This window comes from Rhyacophila brunnea, unplaced genomic scaffold (assembly GCF_057557595.1).
Source record: "Rhyacophila brunnea isolate RB1 unplaced genomic scaffold, BYU_Rbru_1.0 scaffold_1, whole genome shotgun sequence".
Lineage (NCBI taxonomy): Eukaryota > Metazoa > Arthropoda > Insecta > Trichoptera > Rhyacophilidae > Rhyacophila > Rhyacophila brunnea.
In genome coordinates, this window is record NW_028232751.1 from 49,116,535 (window position 1) to 49,141,934 (window position 25,400).

Below are 25,400 nucleotides of genomic sequence, written 5' to 3' on the forward strand. Positions count from 1 at the left end.
AATAAAATAAAAGAAACAAAAATGTTTTTACACAAAACATATATATATATATATATATATATATATTATTTTAAGATAATCAAGACGTGATTTATAAGAGAAGCCTACACATATTTATTTAAACTATTTCCGAGGCGATGTTTTACATTCGATTTAAAAATTTATATACCAAAATACTGCCCCGCTATAGACATAGTCTATTTAGAGAATACATGTGTCAAAAAAATCCAATAATTGTACATAATAATATAACAGGAAGGGTAGTTTAAAACGGGTTGTCCGTCAATAATTTCATCGGGTTATGTTATCGGGTATATACTATATACGGGTATATAATGTACGATATGTTAACACAAAGATAGTCGAGTAATGAATTATATTGACATTCTGTAATAATATTAGGTACGTTTTTGTTTACATACATATTGCTGTATTTCGATAAAAAAAAATTATTCAATTTCGCATCATCTGTTTGAGGTCAAATAAAACAAGCCATCACTGCAAGATGAATTGTTTTGTTTTTAATTAACCAGATTTATGGCCCCCACATCCTGAAGTGAGCCCCGAGGCTAGGGTTTTTAGAGGATTCCCCTACCTATCGCTAGAATAATATTAAAGGTAGTGGTACGCTCTGCAGAAACGTTTTCTAATTGGGTTTTCAGGTAAAATTAAGGGTATTCGGTGTATTTTTAGCGGATTTTTTTGTATTATTGAATAAATCCACTTGAATTGTGGAGTTGTCGAATATTGACATACAATAATCATAAATTGCAGCACACAACTCTATAAATAAAATAGCGCCGTAGGTGACTTTTTTCCCGGTTAGAGCAAATTTGTGATGTGTGTTTATTTCAATTATCAAGTCGACCCGACACGCCGGGGCCCCCAGAGCCCTGTCAGCCCCCCCCCCCACCCCCCAGCCAAGATCAGATTATTTGCATGAAGTAAGTAGGTAAAAAAACTGAACGTCTGTATACAAAATTCGACATATTTTAAAATAAGTTATTGTCTACTATAATGCCATAAAATATCCTATTCGTGAACGTTAATATTTATTAAAGTATCTACTTACTTATCTATGTAGTGGTCAAATCATAATTTTATGGACATTGTAATACATGGATAGGGCCATGTAAAATCCAAAAATATAGATTAAATTTAAATAATATAGCTCCAATTTTAAAGTTGTAAATCGAAAATATAGATAAATCAGCTCACTGATTTTGTCGGGTTCGCGATATATTATTTATGTTTACTTCCGTTGCCCTTCGACGTGCTTGGTGACTAGAAACGACACGTGCAGATTTGCGAATAATTACAGTCTAATATTTTGTTAGTAATGTATCCATACAACATATTTCTTAGATATTGGACTCATGAAAGGATAATAAAAATACCGTATAAAAAATTCAATTCGCATTTTATCTAGGGACCTCACCGAAAGGATACCAACATTCGCCGTGATAGGGCCATTGTGAAGAAGGATCATAAGCCGGAAAATCATTATTGATAATTTCAATGTCGTAGATAAGCCGATAAAAAGTTATGTAGTTATATGGTTATGTGGTCGTGAAAGATTTAATAGGTTGTTACAAACACAATAATCATATCTTTCTACCGAGAAATAGTAGGAAATAAAATCAATAAACTAATTTATTATTATCTTTGAAATATAGTCTGTGAGGAAGTGTGCGATGAGAAAAATCTTTTCGACGATGGCCGATCACTAACACGCCACCTGAATGGACCTGAAGGAATCAAAGCATTGACCAAAAAACCCGAAGAAGTGGCACTACTTGAAGAACGAGTTTCTGTATGGATTAAAAGAGTCATGGAGGTATGTATCAATAACATTTTTTTTCTATTTTTGAACTCATACCTAGACGCCTATGTCACTATATAATGTAGAGAAATCGATCCCTGCAACTCATTTAATTAGCTGTCAATTCGAACTATTGAAAATTATAAGGGAGATATTCCAATTTAAATTTATTAATCGTTAATTGTGATGAAACAACGTGGTGACCATACAATTAAATAATTGTTCAATTATTTAACTACAGTTAAGTTTAAATTGTCATATACCGACTGTTCTTAGGGTTAGCACCCCTATTTTTATTTGTAATCAACTCAACATTATTCAATTTATTGTGTTTAACAGCCCACATGCTCAGCGTACGTCAAAATGGAGCTTTTATGCTATTTTCAAAGCATGATCCTGGACATTCCTTAAACGTTGTAGACAATCTATTTACATAATTTTGAAGCGTTATTATCCTTTATATTTATTTTAAACATTTGATGACTGCATAAAGTATTTTTATTACATAAAATAGTATTCTTTTAAACCTCTCGCTCTAATGTTTTAGAATATAGTCATATTTCAGTACGTCCATGTGAAGTGGTGTTAAGATTTTTTATATTAATAATTTTTAAAAGCATTTAAAAAACCATTAGTAAAATTTATATCGAAATTATTATAGTGAAATATTTACAATAAAAAAATATATTGATAATCTCTGTGATCCCAAATTTGACTAGAATTGGGCATTTTATTATTCAAAAAATGGGCAAGATTTACACATTTAAAGATACTTTTAAAGATATTGATTATAAGCTATGTCTTTGACCATTCAAATGTGATAAACATTCTACGAATAATGTTTGCTTTATAATAATTATTGACCTAAGAATAAGGTAGTATTTTTTTGAAATACGCCATTTCTATTGGCATTTCCCAGTGGCTAAGCTACAACATACGGCCGTAGCCATAAATTGACAAACGATAAATGACGTAGGGAGTAAGATCATGGTAACGCGCCTTGAACATGTACCTGACCGATTTTTTTTTTAAAACGGTACATGTTCAAACACGCGCGTACACTTTGTACTTGTCTTTCGAGACGAATAAAAATACAAGCTAATCTTCAAAAAAAAATTGATAGGTCTACCTATCACCCAGGTTGCTGAGATAACCACAAAATTAAAATTAATAACACACAAGATTTAAGAATAAAGAATAATTATATAATAGAAGAAGTTATACTTCTTTTGGCGAAGTTATAGTTATAGTTTTGTTTTTGTTTTGTTACGCCAAAATAGTATAACTTATAACGCGCGTACATAAGTACACACACCGATTTTTTATATTCAAGATACATACAAATAATTTTGTAATGTTATAATGATTATTAATTTACACACATAATCTGAAAACACTTCTAAAAAATATACAATCACTAGAAAAAATCTGGCACTCCTCCGAACAAACTCTGGATCCGAACGACGTGTAATAAAATGATATTGAATAAAAATAAGCTTATTAGATTATTAATTTGCTTTAATGCGTGAGTTATTGATTAAGCTAGTGAATCTATCCACATATTATGCACGTTATCCGTGTAGTAAATTTGTCCCGGTGCTGGATATATAGGGTCCGGACCGGTGTTTACATTACATTACATCACCACGCTCAATCCTAAAAGTTGTATAGTTGTTAAAAGTTGTATAATAGTGTTGTTTTTACGAGGAATGAATGTTGAATTTGTTCACCCTGTTAGGTTCATACTCTGGGTACAAACACACATTGAAAAACAACATGTGAAGGTCATCAGACCCTGAATTCGAACCTGAGACCCACGACATTATACGCCGATACGTTACCGCTAGGCCAATCGTGAGCGTTTACTAGATATAAAAATATAATAAGTTCATCTTTGTATGGCATTTGACAAAATTATAATTGTACAGGAAAAAAACGGCAAAAACTTACTACTATGTCAAGTTGATATTTATAAAATTAGCAAAAAAACGATACTCACATACTTTATGAGAATGATATATTTTTTGCGATGGCTAATCATTGCGTTTCATTTAAACTGATTAGGCTGCGCGCACACGGCAAACCGAAGTTTCGGATTCATCCGCCAAACGACGTTTGCGTTTTGTTTGCGAGCCGATTGCGTTTTAAATGCGTGTCAAATGCGTCAATATTTCGACGATGCTGTCCAAGAGAAAACACGGTTTTCAAGGGGATTCATAAACGCCTTTTTTTGAAACTGCACCCTGCTGCGAGAGTATTTATCTTTCATTACAGTGGCGTACAAGGGTAAATAAATCAATATAAAATCAGTACATAATATTGCATTATACCTACATTTATTTTCCCACTATTGCTTCTTTTGGAGCTGGACTGTTTTATATCGAAAGCGTTTTGAAAATTACCTATTGTTGAGCCTATTATATACCATCATCATCAATACTATCGACCGAAAGCCATAATATATAATAGTAAAAAAAATACGAAATCTAACATAAATTTGGATATTTTATAGATAGGATAATACAATTTATCTATTACAGTTTGGTTTAGGCATAGCTTGATGAATTAAAAAAATGAACTTACAATATGTGTGATACGTATTTTTAATCTAAAGTTAAAAAAATAAGTAAGAATGAAAAAATGTGCACAATTTTGTCATATCGCCTAAAATATACCAATACTATTATGGTTTGGTAAGACAGGGCTTAATTGATTTTTAAAATCCAACCAATACCATCTGTAAATTGTAGTCGTATTTCAATAAGAACATATACAATTGACTGAAAAAGGTTAATGTGCACTATTTATGGCGGACCTTAACAGCTTACCTGCACCCTTCGCCACTGTACCTATATTTATTTTCCCACTATTGCTTCTTTTGGAACTGGACTATTTTATATCGAAAGCGTTTTTAAAATTACCTATTATTGAGCCTTGTATGTATCATCATAAACTTTGTCTGATTAATACTATCAACCGAGGGTACTTGATGGAGTTTGAATTTAAATTCTAATTAATTTAAGTTTTGTACTATTCCACTTGAGTATTTTTTTGCGATCAGGCTTTTGCCTTTCAGCATTTTGCGCACTCGCCAATGGCAAATACACATTGACATCAAATTCTAGCTACAATAAAAAAAGATTATAACTTAATGCACGAAGAAAGGGTAAAAACCTTATTACCTAGATACCTACTAAGTAAATGATGAAGTATAAAAACATAATATTTTGAATAATTTGAATATTTGCAGTGTTTCTAAAAAAACCCGTTGTAAATACGATTAATACATTCGGTAGGTAAGCGTATTAAAATGTCATTTCTCGTAAACAATAGTTTTCTCGTTGTGCAATATGTTGGGAGTTTAATAATATTAACTAATGAGAGATGTCACCAACTGTAACTACTCACTAAATAAAAAAAACGAATAAACAATGTTAAGGTATAGTTCGTAATATGCAAATTTAAATAATTTTTGATGAATACCTATATACCTATACCGAAAATATTTATATAAGTACCTATAGATACGTATTGAATTACCCACCTACCTATTCATATTATTATGAAATACATATTTAAAATAACACCATTCTTTTGGGAAGAATACAAGTAGGTGTGCATTTGGTTATATTCGATATTAAATAAGTATGTACTTATCTTTAATAGAATCATGCCTCCTTTTTATGATTGTAGAATCTTTATGTAGGTATCGAATCTATAAAATATTTTTATTAAATTTAATCTGTTTTTAAGCGTGAAGGCTCGCCATAACTATAAGGTAAACTAAACCATTATTATTTATTTTGTAGTAAGTATGTACCTACTTCTTTAATTATTTTTTTTATTAGTTGACACTTTTATTTTCTATAGATACACTAAAATGGAAACGGGTGCCAATAATAACATATTGAAGTGAGAATAATGAATACCTTCCTACTACTATCGATAGGTATGTTCCTGTGTACTTGTGTAGGTACATGTATATTTATATTAATTATTGTTTTCGTGTTATAATATATTATTTGCGATTAATTGATAACAAAATTTAGATAATTTATCTATTCACCCGCTACAGTAAAATCTATAAAATATTTTAATTAAATTATATCTGTTGCTCTACATTGCATGAACGCCACTGAAGCAATGGAGTAATTAATTATGTCATACAATACGTGCCATCCTACATACCACATGTTCTTTTAAATCTTCCCATTTAGGCCAGGACCGAACTTTTGAAAGTTGAAATTTATGGGGGCGCGTATTAAGAAATATTACTGATTAACCACATAATTATGTTCAGAAAGGCCTAATAAATTTTATTTACCAATGACAAACTCATGACCGGATGAGTGGGTATTTTTCATTAAAAACTTGGGTATAATGTAAAGGTTTAAGCCTACGCAATCTGCACCTAGCACATTGTCATATATAATAATATGAAGAATGTTAAATCTCAGTCGGTTCCATGACAAAACAGGACAGTGACAAAACAGAACATGACAAAACAGAACACCTGGAGAAAACCTGGCTGTTCTGTTTTATCATGTTCTGTATTGTTATTGTTGTCGAAGTCATGATGAATTGTTTGCAACCAGAAAGATTCACTTGAATTATTAATGCTTATTTAGACTATGTCTGCATTTGCGTATAGCTAACAAAAATCCGCATGAAAGTCATTAAAAATAATTTCTACACTATGAAAATATCATCAAATTAAAAAACGCTTTCGATATAATATAACAGAATTCTATTCCAAATCAAGCAATAGTGGAAAAAATAAATATAGGTAAAATGGTAAAAAAGAAATACTTAATAATTATGTAGGTAATGTTTACATATTATATTTTTATATTTTATTTATCTTAGTTCGCCACTGGCGACAAAAAAAAGGTTTTTTTTAATTCTTCGGATAGTGCAATAAATAAATTCTTACATAATAACACTAACGGTGAAAACAAAAAGTACTAATATCCATAATAGCTACAAGTTTGCGGAACACAATAAGGCACATATTGTATGACATAATTTATTACTTTAGTCCGAAAAAATTAAAAAAATCTTCCTTCTTTCTTAATTAGTGTCATCAAGAATTTCACAGTGGCGTTAATGCAATGGGGAAAACAGATATAATTTAATTAAAATATTTTATAGGTTTTTTGCATATAATTTGTTAGAACAATGTAATATATTATTATACCTATTGTATCTTTTATTAAATAAACATTTAAAACATATTATTCATAAACATTTGAAATATCTCCCCTTAAAATCTGTTCATATTTCCAATAGAATATTATTGCTTAGAATTCAATAGCTACATATTAAAAAGATAGCTATTGTAATGAGACTATATCAGGTAATTTCGTGTTATGTACCTACTAATATTTCAATCTATTATTTATGAAAGGTGTTTTGAATTCATAACTACCAACTTTTTTTGAATATGTAATTGAATAATATGGTACTGTATCGGCTAAATAGATAAATTATCTAAATTTTATTGTCAATTAATCGCAACTAATATATTATAACAAAAAAACAATAATTAATATAAATATACTTGTACCGATACAAGTACACAAGCACATACCTATCAATAGTAGTAGGTGGGTATTCATTATTCTCACTTCAATATATCATTATTAGTACCCGTTTCCATTTTAGTGTATCTATAGAAGATGACAGTGTCAACTAATAAAAAAATTAATTAAATAAGTACATACTACAAAATAAATAATAATAGTTTAGTTTACCGTATAGATATGGCGAGCCTTTCTTCTCGTGAAATACTTCTTCTCATAGCTGTGCTGTGTCACAACTTTTTATTATATTTTGTAAAACTGCTTACCTACCGAATGTATTAATAGTATTTACAACAGGTTTTTAGAATACTGCAAATATTCAAATTATTCAAAATATTATGTTTTTGTACTTAATCCTTTACTTAGTAGGTATCTAGGTAATAAGGTTTTTACCCTTTCTTCGTGTATTAACTTATAATCTTTTTTTATTGTATTAATAAATAATAATAGTACAAAACTTAAATCAATTAGAATTTAAATTCAAACTCCATCAAGTACCCTCGGTCGATAGTATTGATGATGATGGTATATAATAGGCTCAACAATAGGTAATTTTCAAAACGCTTTCGATATAAAACAGTTCAGCTCCAAAAGAAGCAATAGTGGGAAAATAAATGTAGGTATAATGCAATATTATGTACTGATTTTATATTGATTTATTTACCCTTGTACGCCACTGTAATGAAAGATAAATACTCTCGCAGCAGGGTGCAGTTTCAAAAAAAGGCGTTTATGAATCCCCTTGAAAACCGTGTTTTCTCTTGGACAGCATCGTCGAAATATTGACGCATTTGACACGCATTTAAAACGCAATCGGCTCGCAATCGGCTCGCAAACAAAACGCAAACGTCGTTTGGCGGATGAATCCGAAACTTCGCTTTGCCGTGTGCGCGCAGCCTAAGGTATAAATGCTATTTACCACGTTTTTATTAGCTCGTATTCTTGTTTGTCAGTACAAATTTTTTCTTGTTTGTCCAAGATTTGTATTGGACGATTAAAGATTTTTTACTAACTTCCCGACTAGCTAGACATTTGAAACTTTTAGAATGTATCAGAACACGATGCCAATGGATTTTTAATACTTTTAGCCATCTTCAAGTAGAATTGATTTCATTTTCAGTTATTTCTGTTTTGTATGAAAAATTATTTCGGAAGAAATCCGCAAAAAGTAAAACTATTATTGGTTGCTAAGGGGGTCCTAGCAACTAAATTATTAATATATAATTGCGTTACTATGGAATTCAATATGAAATGACAAAATGACATTTCAGTATTCTATATTTATTCAGTATTTCTATCAAGTACAAAAAAAGTATTTATTAATACATATAATTGTCAAGTTTATATGATTCAACAGAATTTAATTTTAAAAAAGTGGTATATAAAAAGTTCTTTTTATCTTGTAATTATTTATTACTAGCGGAGCCAGCTGGCGGTCGCCAGTCTGTCTCGCTAGTCTTGCAGACGGCTTGGCGGCGTTGGATATTAATATAATTGTGAAGTATGCATAGACGGCGCCATAGTTTTCCCTTCGGGATGGATTTTCATGCACCTCAGACAGTTTGACATTTCGCCGATTTGTCAGTTTTACGATTTGCTGGGCGTCACTGCCAGTATAAATTTGGGGTCATATGCGTAGTCTATTCTGAAGTCTGGCCTTCACAATATCGTCTGACACCACCTCAGGCTGATAGGCCTAGCAGAACAGCTGGCAATCGCCGATTGCTACCACTGACATTTTTATAGAATATACCAAATACATATATGTTTTCGTTGAACAAGAATACATATAACATTATGTTGTTGGTTATTTTTTTTATAATTCATTAAACCTGCCTAAGCCAAACAATAGTAGTTAAAAATATTGTTCTATCTATTAAAATCCTTTCAGCACATCTATTGTGTCCGCATTAGATATAATTATCATGTTATTTAAATGTGGTAATTAAATAGTAATTAAATACTCCGTGGTGAATCAGTTAAATATCCAAAATGATGTATGATTTAATGGCATCATTTTTGATATTTTATAGACAGATGCGTATTATTACTTGGTTTTCCTAGGGTTTAATTGAATTTTAAAAACTAACCAACACCATCTGTAAAGTGTAGTCTTATTTCAATGTAAACAAATACGTATAACTGACAAAGCTTAGTCGGTACTCCCCTACCTCGACCCATCGCCGCAGCAGGATAGTCTAATTTCTCATACATCTAGATTATTGCGTTATAATACGTTTTATTTATCCAATGGGGGAAGATTCCATTAGATTGAAAACAAATGTAAAATCTATTTCTCATAATGTCTTTTAAGATACATACTCGTAATTACCACCCTGAAGGAGTGTGTCCATATGCTTTGCTTCGGAGAAAAAATGGTATTTTATTTTAAAATTAGTAGGTTCTTAATAATACTACTGAATAAATTCCAATATGCTTAATTTATTATTTAACAAATTATCTGGGTGAGGAAATAAAAATGATATTATTTAAGTACGTACAAAAATGGAAAAGTAGTAGCTACTTACTTATAGTACCTACCTAATTATGGTGTAAAATAGTAATAATTGACTATTAATATATTATTTGCCAATCAGCGATAAGATATAAGCGATGTTACAGGTGATAAAGAATAAATGAAATGTAATGTCAATGTCATTTTTTACAATATCAATAAGAATAAACATTATTGCAATTTAATTATTATTAATAACATCACGAATTAATTATTATTTTTAATAAACGTCACATTCATTTCATTTACCTACCTACCAAAATGTAATAATAATAATACTATTACATACTATATCAGGATAATCAAGGTATCTGAAATTATTATTCATTGATAGTAGTATTAAAATTCTCCATTATTATTATTGGCAATGAATACACATATAATATTGCAATAAATTTTAATGTCTATGCCATTTGAAATGTCACATTACTGTTCGATGTTTTCTAGGATTTTCACAAATTCTAAATTTGAAAATATTCTGACACGTCAACTAAATAAGCGAAAAAAGTGGCAGTGAAGTGGTTTTGGATTATATTTTCGTAATAATTAGTGAGGAAATATGCATTTATTTCTTGTGTACGCCAATGTGCCACTTACAGATTTGAGAAGCGACATTATAATCAATTTGCGGTAGATGGACGGCAACAGACGGCAAGATGCGAAAATGTATGGTGACAGATATAAAACGCTATTTAAAAACGATATTATCTGTGATTGTGTCGAGTTTTATCAGATTGTGCCGGATTCAAATGGATGTATATTCGGGACTCCAAATATTGAAGTGAATTCCTTTACTAATCAATAAAATGGTATTTAAATAAAAAAATGTGTGCGTTTTCCAAAATCTCTTAGGATAATAAAATATAGGAGATATTTAAAATCATATCGTTATTGCACGTATTGATTCAAGTAGCGATGGATACTATTGGCTTAAGGTCTTTACATATTCTGACATTTTAATAACTTTATAAGGTCAGTGTTATTACTAGTTTTCATTTAATTTTATATTTCTATAAATTATAGGTGTTGATGGAAAGCGAGCAATTAAGACGTGAAGTTGATTCGAGTGGACCGCAGGACGAATTGGAATACTGGAAAAAGCGAGGCGCCCAGTTTTCCCAGCTTGTCTCTTATCTACAGGTAAATTATTTTGCATATGTATAATATGTAGTTTTTCCAAATGCATAAATATTTCAATTATAATTTGCAACTAAAATACCGTTATAATAAACTTACGACCGTTTTTTTAATTACCAGACTGAATAGGCAACATCCAATTCTGCAGATATCCATAGCATTTTACGATTATCCAACATAGTATTTAGTCTCCTGAACACTGGACACTGTTTTTACAAGTTGATAATCTACATTCATTCATATACGTGGATGTGTGTGGATGCAACCGAATGTAGGTCTTGACCACCACAGGCAAACGTCTTCAGTCCCTTGTGTTTACCATAAACCCTTAATTTATTTTTAAACTTTTTATTTTAATTGAACTTGTATTTGTATTTGTCATCTTTTCATAAATAAATAAAATTGTTTTACATTCACATTATAATTTATATTACAATATTATTTACTCCATTAAACCTATGTATTTCCAAGATTGAACGTACACAATATTAACAATAAACGTCTTAAATAGTATAAATTATACTAGATTTATTTTTGAACGATTTTATCAACATTATTTTTGTATATATAAAAATTATATATTAACTATTGAAAAAAATGCCAATCCCGGGATCAAGATTTTGGCTAGGGATTGGATTCCCTAGTTGTGACTAATTTGTGTTCCACACCATACAACAGTGACTAATCTTCCATACTAGGAAATTATTTAAAACCTATCTTCTTAAGAAATATACATTTAAATTACCTTGTTTATTTTATAGGTAAATATATCAACTAATATTATATAATATTATCTAAGCAGCTGAGTCATCCATCCCTAATACTATTCACACACACATATATAATAATAGTATGCTGTACTTTCGAATCTTTTACTTAAATACACTACAACTACACGGTTTTGTTTTTTACGGTAGTCTTTGGTATAGGTAAATCATTCTACAGTGGCACCATAGGCGTTACGCGTATGTATTGGAATTGCTTGCTGCAATGCCTGGTTTAATGCTAACAAACAATACCACTACAACTTTACTACAAGTCGCTTTTTCCGTACCCATGGTACCACTGTATAATGATTTACCTATACGTATCCCCCGTGCAAAAAGAGGATCGGGTGTACATGAAAACTAAGGCTTGGTTTAAGTTAAACTAAGTTTTTCTGTACGAAATTTGATAGTGTTTGTCCTTGAGATCTGACAATAATCGTCTAGTTCATTATATGAAACGGATAATACTTTTACAAAAAGCTTACCTACATAAGTGCATTGACTAAGTTATTTGACGCACAGCAAATAACTCTGGCTGGTCTACCGCATAAGAAGTTCAACTAAAATGAAGCCATATTTTTTAGAGAAAGTTCTATTACCGGTTCGCCATCACTGTTTAGAAAAATATGTATTTTAGAGCACACTGTATTTTTAAGTGTATGTTATATCTTTTATTAAAAAGTAAAATATAATATTTTGATGTTCAGTAAATTGTATCAGTAAAATACTAAAGATGAAACAATATTCAAGTCCCGTGAATATGGCTGTCCTAGGACTCTTCTCGGTTACTAACCACAGCCTATCTTCATTTAATAGACACGCCTCGTCTAGTCACCCTACCATACAGTGTGACCAGACCCTTATATTGTAAATATGTCGAATAAAATTATGTTATAGGAACCTGAAGTACAGATGACGCTGGCATGTCTCCAAGCCGCGCAGTCAAAGGTGATGAAACTTTGGAAGGAAACAGACCACAAGATGACATTCTGTTATAACGAAGCACGAGACAATGCCAAGTTCATCCAGGCTATGGAGAAATGCTGTCACTCTTTATATTTGGACGATCCGGTGCGAATGAAAGACTCCATTTTGAACTTACTGCAAACTGTAAGACTTATACACAGTGTCTCGCAGTTCTATAACACATCCGAGAGAACATCTTCTTTAATGGTCAAGGTGTGTACTGTTTTGTTACTGTGGCTAATTACTTTATTTAAATTGTTATATTTAATCCCTATGTATACATAATTCTCGTAAGAGCTTAAAATGTTGGGCTTCGTCATGCGTACTTCCCGGGTCTTTTCAGATGTTACGGTATTAAAACCTTTATTTAATTCTTTAGTTCGAAGCAGACTTGAGAGTGGGTCTATTGTTTGGGCACCGCACCAGTTGAAGTATGGCCTTATGGTGGAGAGGGTGCAAAAGAAATTCTTGAGACTCCTTTACTTGAGGTTGTATGGATACTATCCGTGGCTTTATCCAACTGACTTTCTTTTAGGCATGCTTACATACTGCAGTCCGCAATTTAGAAGAAATCTTTATTCAGCTACGTATTTTTTTCGACTTATACAAGGTATAAATGAGAACTCTGCCATTCTGGGCAGTATTGACCTGTGTGTCCCTGATAAATATCTTAGAAATAGAGACCATCAGTTGTTTATTCTCCCAAGGTGCAGAACCAACCTGCCACTGGTAATGCCAATTGGGAGAGTGATAACTATGTTCAACGAAATTGCTTCGGGTGTTGATATATTCCACCTACGTGAGAATGAGTTTAGGTAGATGTTGTTTAATAAATTCTTAAAATAGGGTCTGCTTAACTCATCCGGTGTACTTCCTTGTAGGTACCTATCTAATTCATCTACTGATATATCTCTTTTTTTATGTAATACTGTTATATTTATATATCTTTGTTTCTAAATGTCATGTTGTGAACGTCTTAAACTTATAATTTGTAATGTCCACAATATGTTAAAAAAAAAAAAATTGAAATTGAAATTGAAATATATATACATTGGCGAAGGGTGGAGTAACAAACCCTATCTACATATTATTGTAGTTTTAGTTCAAAGAAAATAAACAAGTTAAGTTTAGTTTAATATGCACTATTTATGTCGGATGTTAACAGCCTACCTCCACCCCTCGCCTATGCCATATTATGTAGATATGATAGTACTTTCGGAAAAATCGTTAGAGATATTATGTAACTATTACATATTAGTGTACCTTTTCGTGATAAATGTACCTATATGTTTCTTTATATGAGAAAGTAGGCCCTGTGAGACATTCCGCTAATGTGAGACTATCAGAGTTTGATCAGTCTCGACCAGGGACGGCTCTAGTAAAGGAGCAAAGTGTGCAGTGCACTCCCGTCATAGATTAAATAAAAATATATAGGTAATATAAAACCCCCATGTATTCAGAAAAATGCGATATCGAAAACTTATGCGAAATCACTCATTTTAAATTCCGCGCGTTTTCGAACAATGGTGACGCAAGCGTTTCAACACTTCGCCTCAGCCACCCATACACACAAATGTCGAAAAAACAATGTCGATGAGACGCGACCAATACACACGTAATAATTCCATCGATGCAGGAGCATTATTCGAAGTGTTCCTTGAATTTACGCACATTTTTCACGCATACATTTATAGCGGACAACCACAGCGACAAAAGAAATGAAGCTTGTAGAATCAAAATCACCAAAGTTCTATAAGACTACATGAGTCTTCGTTGGAAACGATGTTTTTCATATTCTTTTCATTTCAAGTACAGTGCACCGGCCGAAAGCACACACACATAAGCTAGTCATTTGGACTTTATACACAAACCTCACAAACCAATATGAATATTCCTACATATAACTCAGGCGACGCGTCGAGGTACAGTTGGAAGCCTAATTATTATAATGAAATGACGAACTTCATGTCGATGCATATTGTGTCAAAAATATAATCATATTCACGACTGTTAGTTTGGTTGATATAGTCTATGGGTTGATCGTTCGACAGCTGGGTTTATAATATAGATTTAATAGTATTTACAATGAGTACCGTGTATTCAGTTGCATATACCTATTAAGGACAATCGTCACGATTTTTCCAAACGAATTGATATTAAAGTGGCAGGCCGTCCTTTGCCATGTATAAATTTAATTCAAAAGTGTACAGTGAAATCGAAGATTGTTAATCGGAAATTTAATGTGCAAATGTACTCAAAAACACAATGGCTTTGCGGATGTAATATTCTTAATACCCTATTTTGTTTTCCGTGTCTGTTGTTCGGCGGAGATGTTAACTGGACGGTCCATGGGATTCAAGACTTGGTCCACCTGTCAGTAAAAATCAAAAAACACAGTGGTTCAGAAAAACATATTTTAAATGAAATGCAACTTGCAGTCTTGGGAGAAATAGATATACGTTCACAATTGGATGCAGGGTACCGTTTATCTGTGAAACAATTTAACGAACGTGTTGACAAAAATCGTTATATTTTATCCAGATTGATTGACTGTGTGAAGTTCTGTGGTGCATTTGAATTAGCTCTTAGAGGACATGATGAATCTGCAGATTCAAATAATCCAGGTGTTTACCGAGGGCTTATTGACTTTGTCTCGGAAATTGACATAGCCATGAAACAGCATTTGGAGAGCAATAGTGTTTTTAAGGGTACGTCAAAAACGATTCAAAATGACATTTTAGATTCGATTCTAGAGGTGTGCCGTAACGAAATTAAAAATGAAATATCACAAAGCAAGTTTGTAGCTATACAAGCAGATGAAACAACGGACATATCTACTACAGAACAACTTGTTTTGGTCATAAGGTATGAACTACGCGGACAGATACATGAACGATTCTGGAAATTTATGACGCCGAAAAACCACACTGCGGCAGGTATTGCATCTGAAATTTTGAAAGAACTAGAAGTTCTCGACATTAAACAAGCACAACTAATTGGCCAGAGTTATGACGGCGCATCCGTGATGAGTGGCCGATTAGGTGGTGTACAGGCTTTGATAAAAGCTTCGTATCCACACGCACACTTCATACATTGTTATGCACACCAATTGAATTTGATAATGGAAAGAAGTGTTTCAGCTAACACCATAGTCCGAAACTTTTTTGCTAATTTACGAGCGTTTCCAATTTTTTTTTCGAGGTCTGCGAAGCGAACTGATATCTTGAAAGAAATAGTTCATAGAAAAATACCAGCAGCACCAACAACGAGGTGGAATTTCAATATAAGAACAGTTACTGTTGTGCATACTTATCGCGATCAGTTAAAAGAGTGCATGGAACACATTTTAGAATCTGAAAATTTAGACGCCGATACCATTAATCAAGCTGGAATGTTGTTACGGTATTTAAACGAAGACAATTTTAACTATTGGTTAGATTTCTTTGCCAAAATTATGCCAAACTGTGATATACTTTTTAAACAACTTCAATCGAGGTCAAAGGACGTGTTGGAGATAAATATGGACATTGAACACTTTACGCGTGCTATACAATGTATTCGTCAAAATAATCATATGTCACAAATTCAACCATCGAAAAAACGTCGTCCCAATGATTTACCTCATTCTGTAATATGCAATGAAGTATGCGACATTATAGTGAACCAAGCGAAAGATCGTTTCGAATATAAAGGTCATTTAGTAATAGCCAAATTGTTTTTTAGTGAAAAGTTCCGGGATTATCATACAAATTTTCCAACTACAGATTTTAATACGGTAACCACATTATACGACATTATTGACAAATTTAAACTTAAAAATGAACTAATAGTCTTATACAGTAGAGAAGATTTCTACGTTACTGGTGGAGCATTGTCGATACTTCAACTTTTCACTAATAATAATTTACTGGAAGTATTTAGTGAAAGTGTTACCCTATTAAAAATAATTTGTACAATTCCGATGACTTCAGTGGAAAGTGAGCGTTGTTTCTCAACTTTAAAGAGGGTTAAGTCATTTTTGAGAAATACCATGTCTCAAGGCAGGCTAAATGCTCTTGCGATGCTTAGTATAGAAAAACAATTGATATCGTCAATACCAGACTTTAATATTCGTGTTATTGACGTGTTTTCAAAATCCAAGGATCGGAGGATGGACTTCTTGCATAAATAGGTGAGTATTTTTTGCACTCCCTCATATTCTTGTCACCGGCCGCCACTGGTCTCGACTTGAGACTAAACGTGATTTATTGATCTTGTAACCCATGGGGAAATCATCATCAGCCGGGGTCAATCCACTGCTGGGTGAAGGCCTCCCCAAGCTTCTTCCAACTCTCTCGGTCCTGTGTCATTCGCTGCCACGTATTTCCGCTAAAATTTACCAGTTCGTCAATTCAGCGGCTTTTAGGGCGACCCTGTGGCCGTTTCGTGCCCCTTGGGTACCACTGGGTGACAATATTTGTCCAGCAGCTGTCCTTTCGGTGAGAAATGTGTCCCGCCCATCTCCATTTCAGCTGTTTGGCAACATCTATTAATTACATCGCGTACTCCTGTCTGCTTCCTAGCCCATTCGTTTCTCTTACGGTCTTTTCGCGTGATGCCCAACATACACCTCTCCATGCCTCGTTGTGCGACTCTTAGCCTTTGGACATCTCTCGTGTCGAGGGTCCACGTCTCGCAGCCATACGCGAGCACGGGTAGCACACATTGGTTGAGCACCCTACGGGGAAATAAATATCATTAAATAAATTAACACGGATCGCTACTCCTTCTTTCATATATTAGCCTGTATAGGCACAACTTATTTATTTATTTTCTATAATTACGAATAACATAATAATCATGTGTTTATAAGAAATTTAAATCTGATGATTGGTCTTGTATTTGGACTACAACACTCTCATTAATATAGTATGCTAAGGTTTTTTTATAAATATCTTCTTTTTAGCTGCAATAAAAAATTCCCCTGCGGAAAATTTAAATTCGTAGGTACCTACATTACAATATTAAAAATGCGTAATACATGTTTTCAAATTATTTTAAGCTTCGGTGTTAAAAAATATTTTATAAAATTAATTTTCCCTAAATGTTTTTGTGGAAGACCCAAAACTTGAAGTTTCGCAATCATTATTTTCGTGTGCTTTTTGCTTCAGATAACAAATCAAATGATAGAAACCTGCAAGCAATACATCACATGCAGAGGAAAGGAGACAATCTGGTCTCAGGATCGAAGCCAAGTGAGAGAAAAACTAACGAGCTGCATCAAACTGAACCAGACATATCGCGGGACATACGCAATGATAAAATCACAATCCTTCTTACCTGACCAACAGTCGTTTGGATTCTCAGAAAATTACGTATTTGGAAAATTCGATACGTTTTGCTTGCGACTGGGAAAGATTATTTCAATGTTTGACTTGGTTGACGATTACAATGGACTATTTTTGAGGAGAATGGAGGGGCTTTTACTTGGAGAGGGTAGATATATTTTATTTATTTTTTTATTTCATTTATGTATACTCTAGACCAGGGGTAGTCAACTTTTTTATACCTACCGCCCAGTTAGTAGTAAATTTTTCTAACCACCCACCGGTTCCACAGTAATGGCGATTTATAAAGTAAAGAAGTAACTTTACTTTATAAAATTTATAAAGCAGAGTTACAGCAAGTTAAAGCATATAATAATAATTACTTACCAAATACTTTATGTCAGACTTTCGCTAAGTTTGGCAGGATACATCTTTATAAAACAACTTTCTATAGATTTATCTTTTTTATTTATACTGTGTCTATATTAGCATGAAGTCCGATGAACTTACATTTAATTAATTAAATTATTAATGAGATCCCTTGGGAATTTAAATTGTCACGGGGAATATTATGAAAACATAATGAAAATGTTTTTAAAACTCCTACCGCAAACAGAATTTACTGAAAATGAATTCAATTCTACTTAAAAATGGCTAAAAGCATTAAAAGAATGCATTGTCGTCGTGGTCTGATGTATTCTAAAAGTTTCAAATGTCTAGCTAGTCGGAATGTTAGTTAAAAATCTACAATCGTAAAATACAAATCTTGGACAAACAAAGACAAAATATGTACTGGACACACAAGAAAAAATTAGTACTGGACAAACAAGAATACGAGCTAATAAAAACGTGGTAAAAAATGCGTTAAAATGTAAAAAAAAGTAAAGTTAGACATTAATACCAAATGAAATATTTTTGTCTAATTTAATAAAAAAAAAACCACGAAAGCTATTAATTGCCGATTTTTTTTCAATACCACGACAAGGAAAATGCGCGTCTAAATTTGCACTCCCTAATTTTATTATCACCGGCCGCTACTGCTTAAAACTATTTGTAAATTAATGTTCATTACTTACAATTTCAAATTCTATATTAGTTTGAACTAAACTAGAGATGATAAAACAATTCACAAGTTGACAGATTTTTCAATGCCATACCTATGAATATTCAAATTTTATTGAAGTTATAATTTTTTAGGCGCGTTTGAGAAATCACATAATTTATTTTTTCACACGAAAAAAAACACGCTCGATTGGATTCGAACCACCGATTGTTTATAGAGTGTATATAAATAAACCAACGGCGTTCCAATAAGCGATCCCTTTTCTTGAGTGTGTAATTTAACAAGATAATTAAGAGCTAGTAAAAAAATCTAGTTTATCACAAGTTTTATTTTGTTTTGTTACCCCAAAGAAGTATAACTTCTAACGCGCGTACATAAGTACACACACCGTTTTTTTTTTAATACGTTAGACCTTGACTGTATGTCTCACTTATGAGACTTGTTCTAACTAATTTATATATTTTTTTCAATATGTATATTTCAGAGCATTTTCAAAGTATTGAATGTAAATTCCACAGTCTTATACTAGTTAACATTTATGATTGACATGTTTTTTCATCAGATTTGGAAGAAGCAATTCAAACATTCGAAGAAGCAAAATGTGGAGTAACAACTAAACAATATGACTATCTGGATCATAGAAATATGGAGTTCGACACAGATTTTGATGTATTCATGCTAAAAACAAACGCTCTCAAAGAAAGTATAGGAACCTGTATAGAAGAGAACTTTTCAAGCGTCTGGGAAACTCCGCAGGGAATAAAATTTTTGGTTCGATTTGAGAAGGTTAGTTTTTTAAACTGAATCGCTCAATGCAGTTTTATTAACTATGTCGGTCAAACGAATTTCTACGAAACAGAGAAAATTAACGTTAAAGTTTTATATTTTCTAAAATGTAACCGTTAATTTTTGATAAATAATAATAACACAATACAATTCCCTCTGCTGCTTAGGTACTCTCAAAGTACGTTCAATGAACGGATCATAAATAGTATAGTCAAGTTTTGGCAGTTAATTAAATATTAAAAAAATATTGTAATATTTATTTATGATAAATATTTATTATTATAAATTTAAAATATAAAAAGCCTTTTTATTTCTTACAAACAAAAGTAAATGACAATTAATTGACTATATCTAATGAATATATAATATATAACCTATGAATATATATATTATGTATATAATATCCATCTATGATTGTATTATCTACTTATTTTCTGGTTTATATAAAATTAATTATTATTTTTGTATAATAATATTAAGATTTTTTATTTTGTATATAATAACTATTAGATAATGTTTATAAATTAGACAGTGATATGTAATTAGTTTGTTTGGTTTGTAAGAACCCCTCTTCGAGTGATGGCCTCCTCCAAAGAGTCCCACTGGACTCTGTTTTTGGCTATTTGTAGCCAATTTGGGCCCGCTGTAAAATATTGTGCTTAAATATCGTGTTACTTGGATATAAATTTACATAAAAAATAGACAAGCGATGAAAAAACAAAAATTGCAGGAAAAAGCACTTATTTTTTAAGCAGTTTATAAATTATACTAAGATTTTTTTCGGATTCGATCACGATTTTTTTAATTTTTTTAAATACATAATAATAATAATAATAAATCTAAAAGATTAATAATATCAACCAAAAGTAATTGAATCAAATATACACAACATATCCACCAACTAGATATAATCCACACGCAAAAAAACACGATCTTTAAATCAAGAAGTTAAGGTTTTGGTTGTAATTCTCATTCATAATTTATTTATACATATTCGCTTAATATTATAATACACGTTGCGGTTCAAATAATTATTTCAATAAATTTTGAATAGGATCTAACTATTTTTTACAAACTTTTTACATACCTACTACTTTACCTTATATTATCTTCAAACTATACTAACTATTGGTCTATTTCTCGTGTATGGTGAGGTTTGATTAACTCAGAATTGAATAATATGTATTAATAAAATGTAACAACCAGGGAACATAAAATTGATGGGAACTGGCTTACTCTATCGTGTTTGGTAGCAATTTTGAAGTAGGTCTCGCTTTATTACTTTAAGCCATAGAACCGAAATACACAAATATTTTAATAGTAATATTAATAACATAAATTCATAATATGAGATAGGTAGGCGTAACTATTGTAAACAACATATTATTCTTTAAGTCGTGTTGAAGTTTATATACTATTTTACACCTCGTACAGTAGTTTCTATTAATTTAGTGTTCTCTGGCCACAACCTAATAGGCCATCCATGGACTGAAACCGTATGTGGTGTAGATCCGTGTGCCATACTAAACTTATGATTTTTGTTTATGAAAATATATTTTCACTAGATTTGTAAGTGTAAGTGTATGGTATAAACGGATACGATCAGATGTTTATAATATAGTTTGTGAAAATATATTTCCATGAACAGAAAAGATAAGCTTAGTATGGCACACGGTTCTAAACCGCATACGTTTTCAGTCCATGGATGGCCTATTATAATCATAATTTAGTCTACTATTGCAACAAGCAAATAAATTTATTATTTATGATTTCTTAATGCCTACATCATTATATTATAGTATTTTTGGAATCTATAAATTTTACCTTGTGTTACCAACTTAATGGCAAACGTTTGCATTAGTGTTGCCTAGGTGTGGAGTATAATAATACATCAATAATAAGTTATGTGAAATATTTTTCAAAAATGCCCATACCCAGGGGAAGAGACCAATGACCGAAAGCCGAGACTTAGTTGAGGAAATAGTGTGGGGACGCAAGGTTGCTGCTGTGATGTGAGGGTAGTTTTCATAAGAACTGAATGTCTAAGAAGTGGAGAATTATGTAGTAATTAATTAACTAAATCTAATATGTAACAAACTAATGTATATTAAATTCTTTGTAGGTTAGCGAAAAAATACCGCTTACGAAACTAGAAGAGAAATACGATCGCGTTCTGGCATACTGTGAGCACGAAGTCGAAAGAATTCTCAAACTATACAGAAAACAAAAAGATGATCCACCTGTGCCAAGAAATTTTCCTCCTATAGCAGGTAAATTTAATTAAATTTTATTGGCATTAGGAACACATTAAAATTATTTTTAAGAAAAGAAAAAAAATTACTCCACCTTCGCGTTCCGGGTGGTGTGATTTCCCAATTAAGCAGCGGTGAATTTTTTTGACGCAGTATTTAACGCAATCGATTTCTTATAAAATTTAAAAGGAGGCCTTGAAACTGTTCTAAACAGTCAAAAACAACAAGATGTAATTCTAGAAAATAGATGCATTGATATTTTACGGGAATGGGACACCTGGACGCCAGGACAATTGGACGCCGTACTGTCGTAAACACGTAAACAGAACGTAGACGATAAATTTTAATCAGTTTCTATCTATTACTTCGTAGTTTTAATTCATTTTACTCTTAACATAATGTTTTTTATTTAGGATTGAGAATTACCATGCCTAAGGCTTTATATAAAAATAAAAACTCTTTTTTCGTTGAAACTTGAACATACGGACGATTAAATCATTATTTACGAGTGCATATTTAAATTCTCACCAACTAATAAATCATAATATAATAATTTAAATATAAATAATAATATTAAATATATTTTTAAAAGTACGTGTAAGTATCTAACGTCTATTTATTTTCGAATTGCGTGGCGTCCAGTTTTCCCGGCGCCAAATCGTTCTAGATCCATATTTTACTATGTACGCTAGTAGTTGTATTTTTTTCATTTTATTTTTTGTCGTGGAGCGCTTAAAATTGGTCAATGTTTTGAAGCTCCACATTTCTAAAACCACAACTGCAATTGAGTATCAATGTAATCGCCAGACACGCCAAAATTCTTTATCGATATACAACTGATGTTTGGAAATAAATTTCAATGGTTATGAAGCAATTAGCTAATCATCTCATTAACATGGTTTATGGTAAAATAATTTATAAAAAATATAATTACACAATGTGTTTGTGTGAATAAGTATATTGTATGAGAGATATTATGTGATAAAATGTATCCCCCCCCCAATCGATTTATAATTCCCTGTGATTTTGTATAATTTAGGTCGAATAAAATGGTGCCGATGCTTGAGATATAACTTGGCCGAGCAAGTGGATAGTGTGTCGACACACGTAATTTTAAAAACTATGCCAGCCACGGTTGACTTGCTAAGAAAATACGAAAATGTCAAACATACTCTTGAAACATATGAAAACGACATGAAAACTATCTGGATGAATCAAAATGTAAGAGAAAATAATTTATTAGTTTGTAGATAAAAATGAGAACATTATTATACCTACATCAGTGTTGTTTTGTGGAAGTGAGTTTTTCTTTCTTTCTGCATAGATAGAGCTCTATTTTTACTTCGCTTTATTATTTTAGGGCAATTAGATCAAAAAAAAAAACGTTAGGGACACGAAGCGCGCCGACTGTCCTCAAATATTATATGCGCGTTTTGTTTACGTGACAAATTTTAATGCATATTATTGAAACAGACAACCATTGAAAATAACATACCTTAATGCGTGTTTAAGACAAGTTAGTGTATTCGCTATTTATATTTTTACACTCGAGATCCGTACTCTGTTACCAAACCCTGTAGGGTAAGCCATTCATTTTGCATTACCTGTTCCATGGTGACTGGCTCTCATATTTATTTAATCTGTGTGAGCACATCTGTTTTTTGACGAATGTACGTCTTTCTCATGAACAGTATGAAGAACCAAGTTTAAATGGCAGAAATAGGTGAGATGATCGCTGTGTCGTGATAATTTTTCCCAAGTTGCCAAATCTTGCCAACATAACCTGTTAGTGCCACGGGCTTCTATGACCATACCAGTGGTGAAGGGTGGGGTAGGCTGTTAAGATCTGACATAAATAGTGGACCCTAAACTTTGTCAGTCATCCGTATTTGTTTTAATTGAACTAATATTACTAATAATACTATCGTCCGACGGTACTTAGAGGAATTTGAATTTAAATTGTAATGGATTTATATGAATTAGTCGAAATTATCTTAGCTTAAGCATATAAAACTTGATGAACTAAATTTTAATAATAAATTTTATGACCATAAAAAATTTGTAATAATAAGATGCGATAAATTCACATTTTATAAAATTTTTAATGTTTTCAGATAGGTACATATTTATTAATTAATATGGTTGAAATTGTAAATAATTATCAAAAAAATGTCTCAAATTGCAAGCTTCGTATTTTTCCACTAGGTGCCTCTGGTAGGTAAAGACATCGCCTTAAGGGGGAGGGGCACGCCAGCAGAGAACCTACCGGAAAAATACGAAGCTTGCAATTTGAGATTTTTTGATAATTTACAATTCCAACTGTATTAATTAATTAATATGTATCTGAAAACATTAAAAAGATTTTAAATTTTTTTTGAATTTAAATATAAACTTACAATTGTAAAAAATGTAATAACATTTGAATTCGTTGCAGGGTCACATCTTATTATTAGATTTTATTTTATGGTCATTTTTATTATCAAAATTTAGTTTATTAAGTTTTCTTTTTCATCGTTTCGATTTTTGACTAATTCATCGTTTTAATATTTTTTATATTTATTGTAAAAACATCGATTTTTATAAAAATATATATGTGTATAACTTGTTCATTGTTCTTTAGTGGTTCATTTATGTGGGGATGAGCTTGTGGTTCTTGGTGAGCAATGAGAAAAAAGTATCAACACTTTGAAGTAGATATCGATATTTTCAATACTTCCAGTATGATACAAATATCCAGTAACAATATTCTTATTTGCTGATAAATTATTTCGATATGACTTTTAAGTTATATAATAATATAATATATACTTATCTTTTTAGGCGATAAGTACTAATTTCTATATGAATAATTTCTTTCACTGCGATTACAGAACCAAGTAGATATTGATACTTTTTATTTTGGTATATGATAACCCTGGCCTTTACGGCACTATTCAGGTAAACGCGTCTTCATAGCAACACTCTCACACAGAGCCGTTAGAACCCGCGATGTTGTATGGTTCAGTTCCGGGTTCAGTTTAATCAACTTAAAAATCAGATTCGGGGTTCCGATTTAATAAATATAATAACTTTGCTTGTATAATATATATTAAGTCAAAAAAATTGAGTTATATTAGCCATTATATTCGTATATTGCTCCTCTTAAATTCCACAAAATAGTTGTCATCGTAGGGCCGATGTTTTTGTCATTATTCTACAAGCTAG

The 25,400-nt window shown here is 31.7% G+C and overlaps 1 protein-coding gene across 1 annotated transcript in view; it reads left to right on the forward strand.

Annotated features, from left to right (window-relative positions):
- Dhc1 (dynein axonemal heavy chain 1) overlaps nt 1-25,400 on the forward strand; it is a 179,887-nt gene that overhangs the window by 31,664 nt on the left and 122,823 nt on the right. The window contains exons 5-11 of the mRNA XM_085945803.1: nt 1,677-1,837; nt 10,943-11,059; nt 12,721-13,002; nt 17,940-18,264; nt 19,721-19,944; nt 22,067-22,214; nt 23,236-23,417. Of these exons, the coding sequence (XP_085801929.1) occupies nt 1,677-1,837; nt 10,943-11,059; nt 12,721-13,002; nt 17,940-18,264; nt 19,721-19,944; nt 22,067-22,214; nt 23,236-23,417 (1,439 nt within the window). The remainder of the gene's footprint in view (nt 1-1,676; nt 1,838-10,942; nt 11,060-12,720; nt 13,003-17,939; nt 18,265-19,720; nt 19,945-22,066; nt 22,215-23,235; nt 23,418-25,400) is intronic.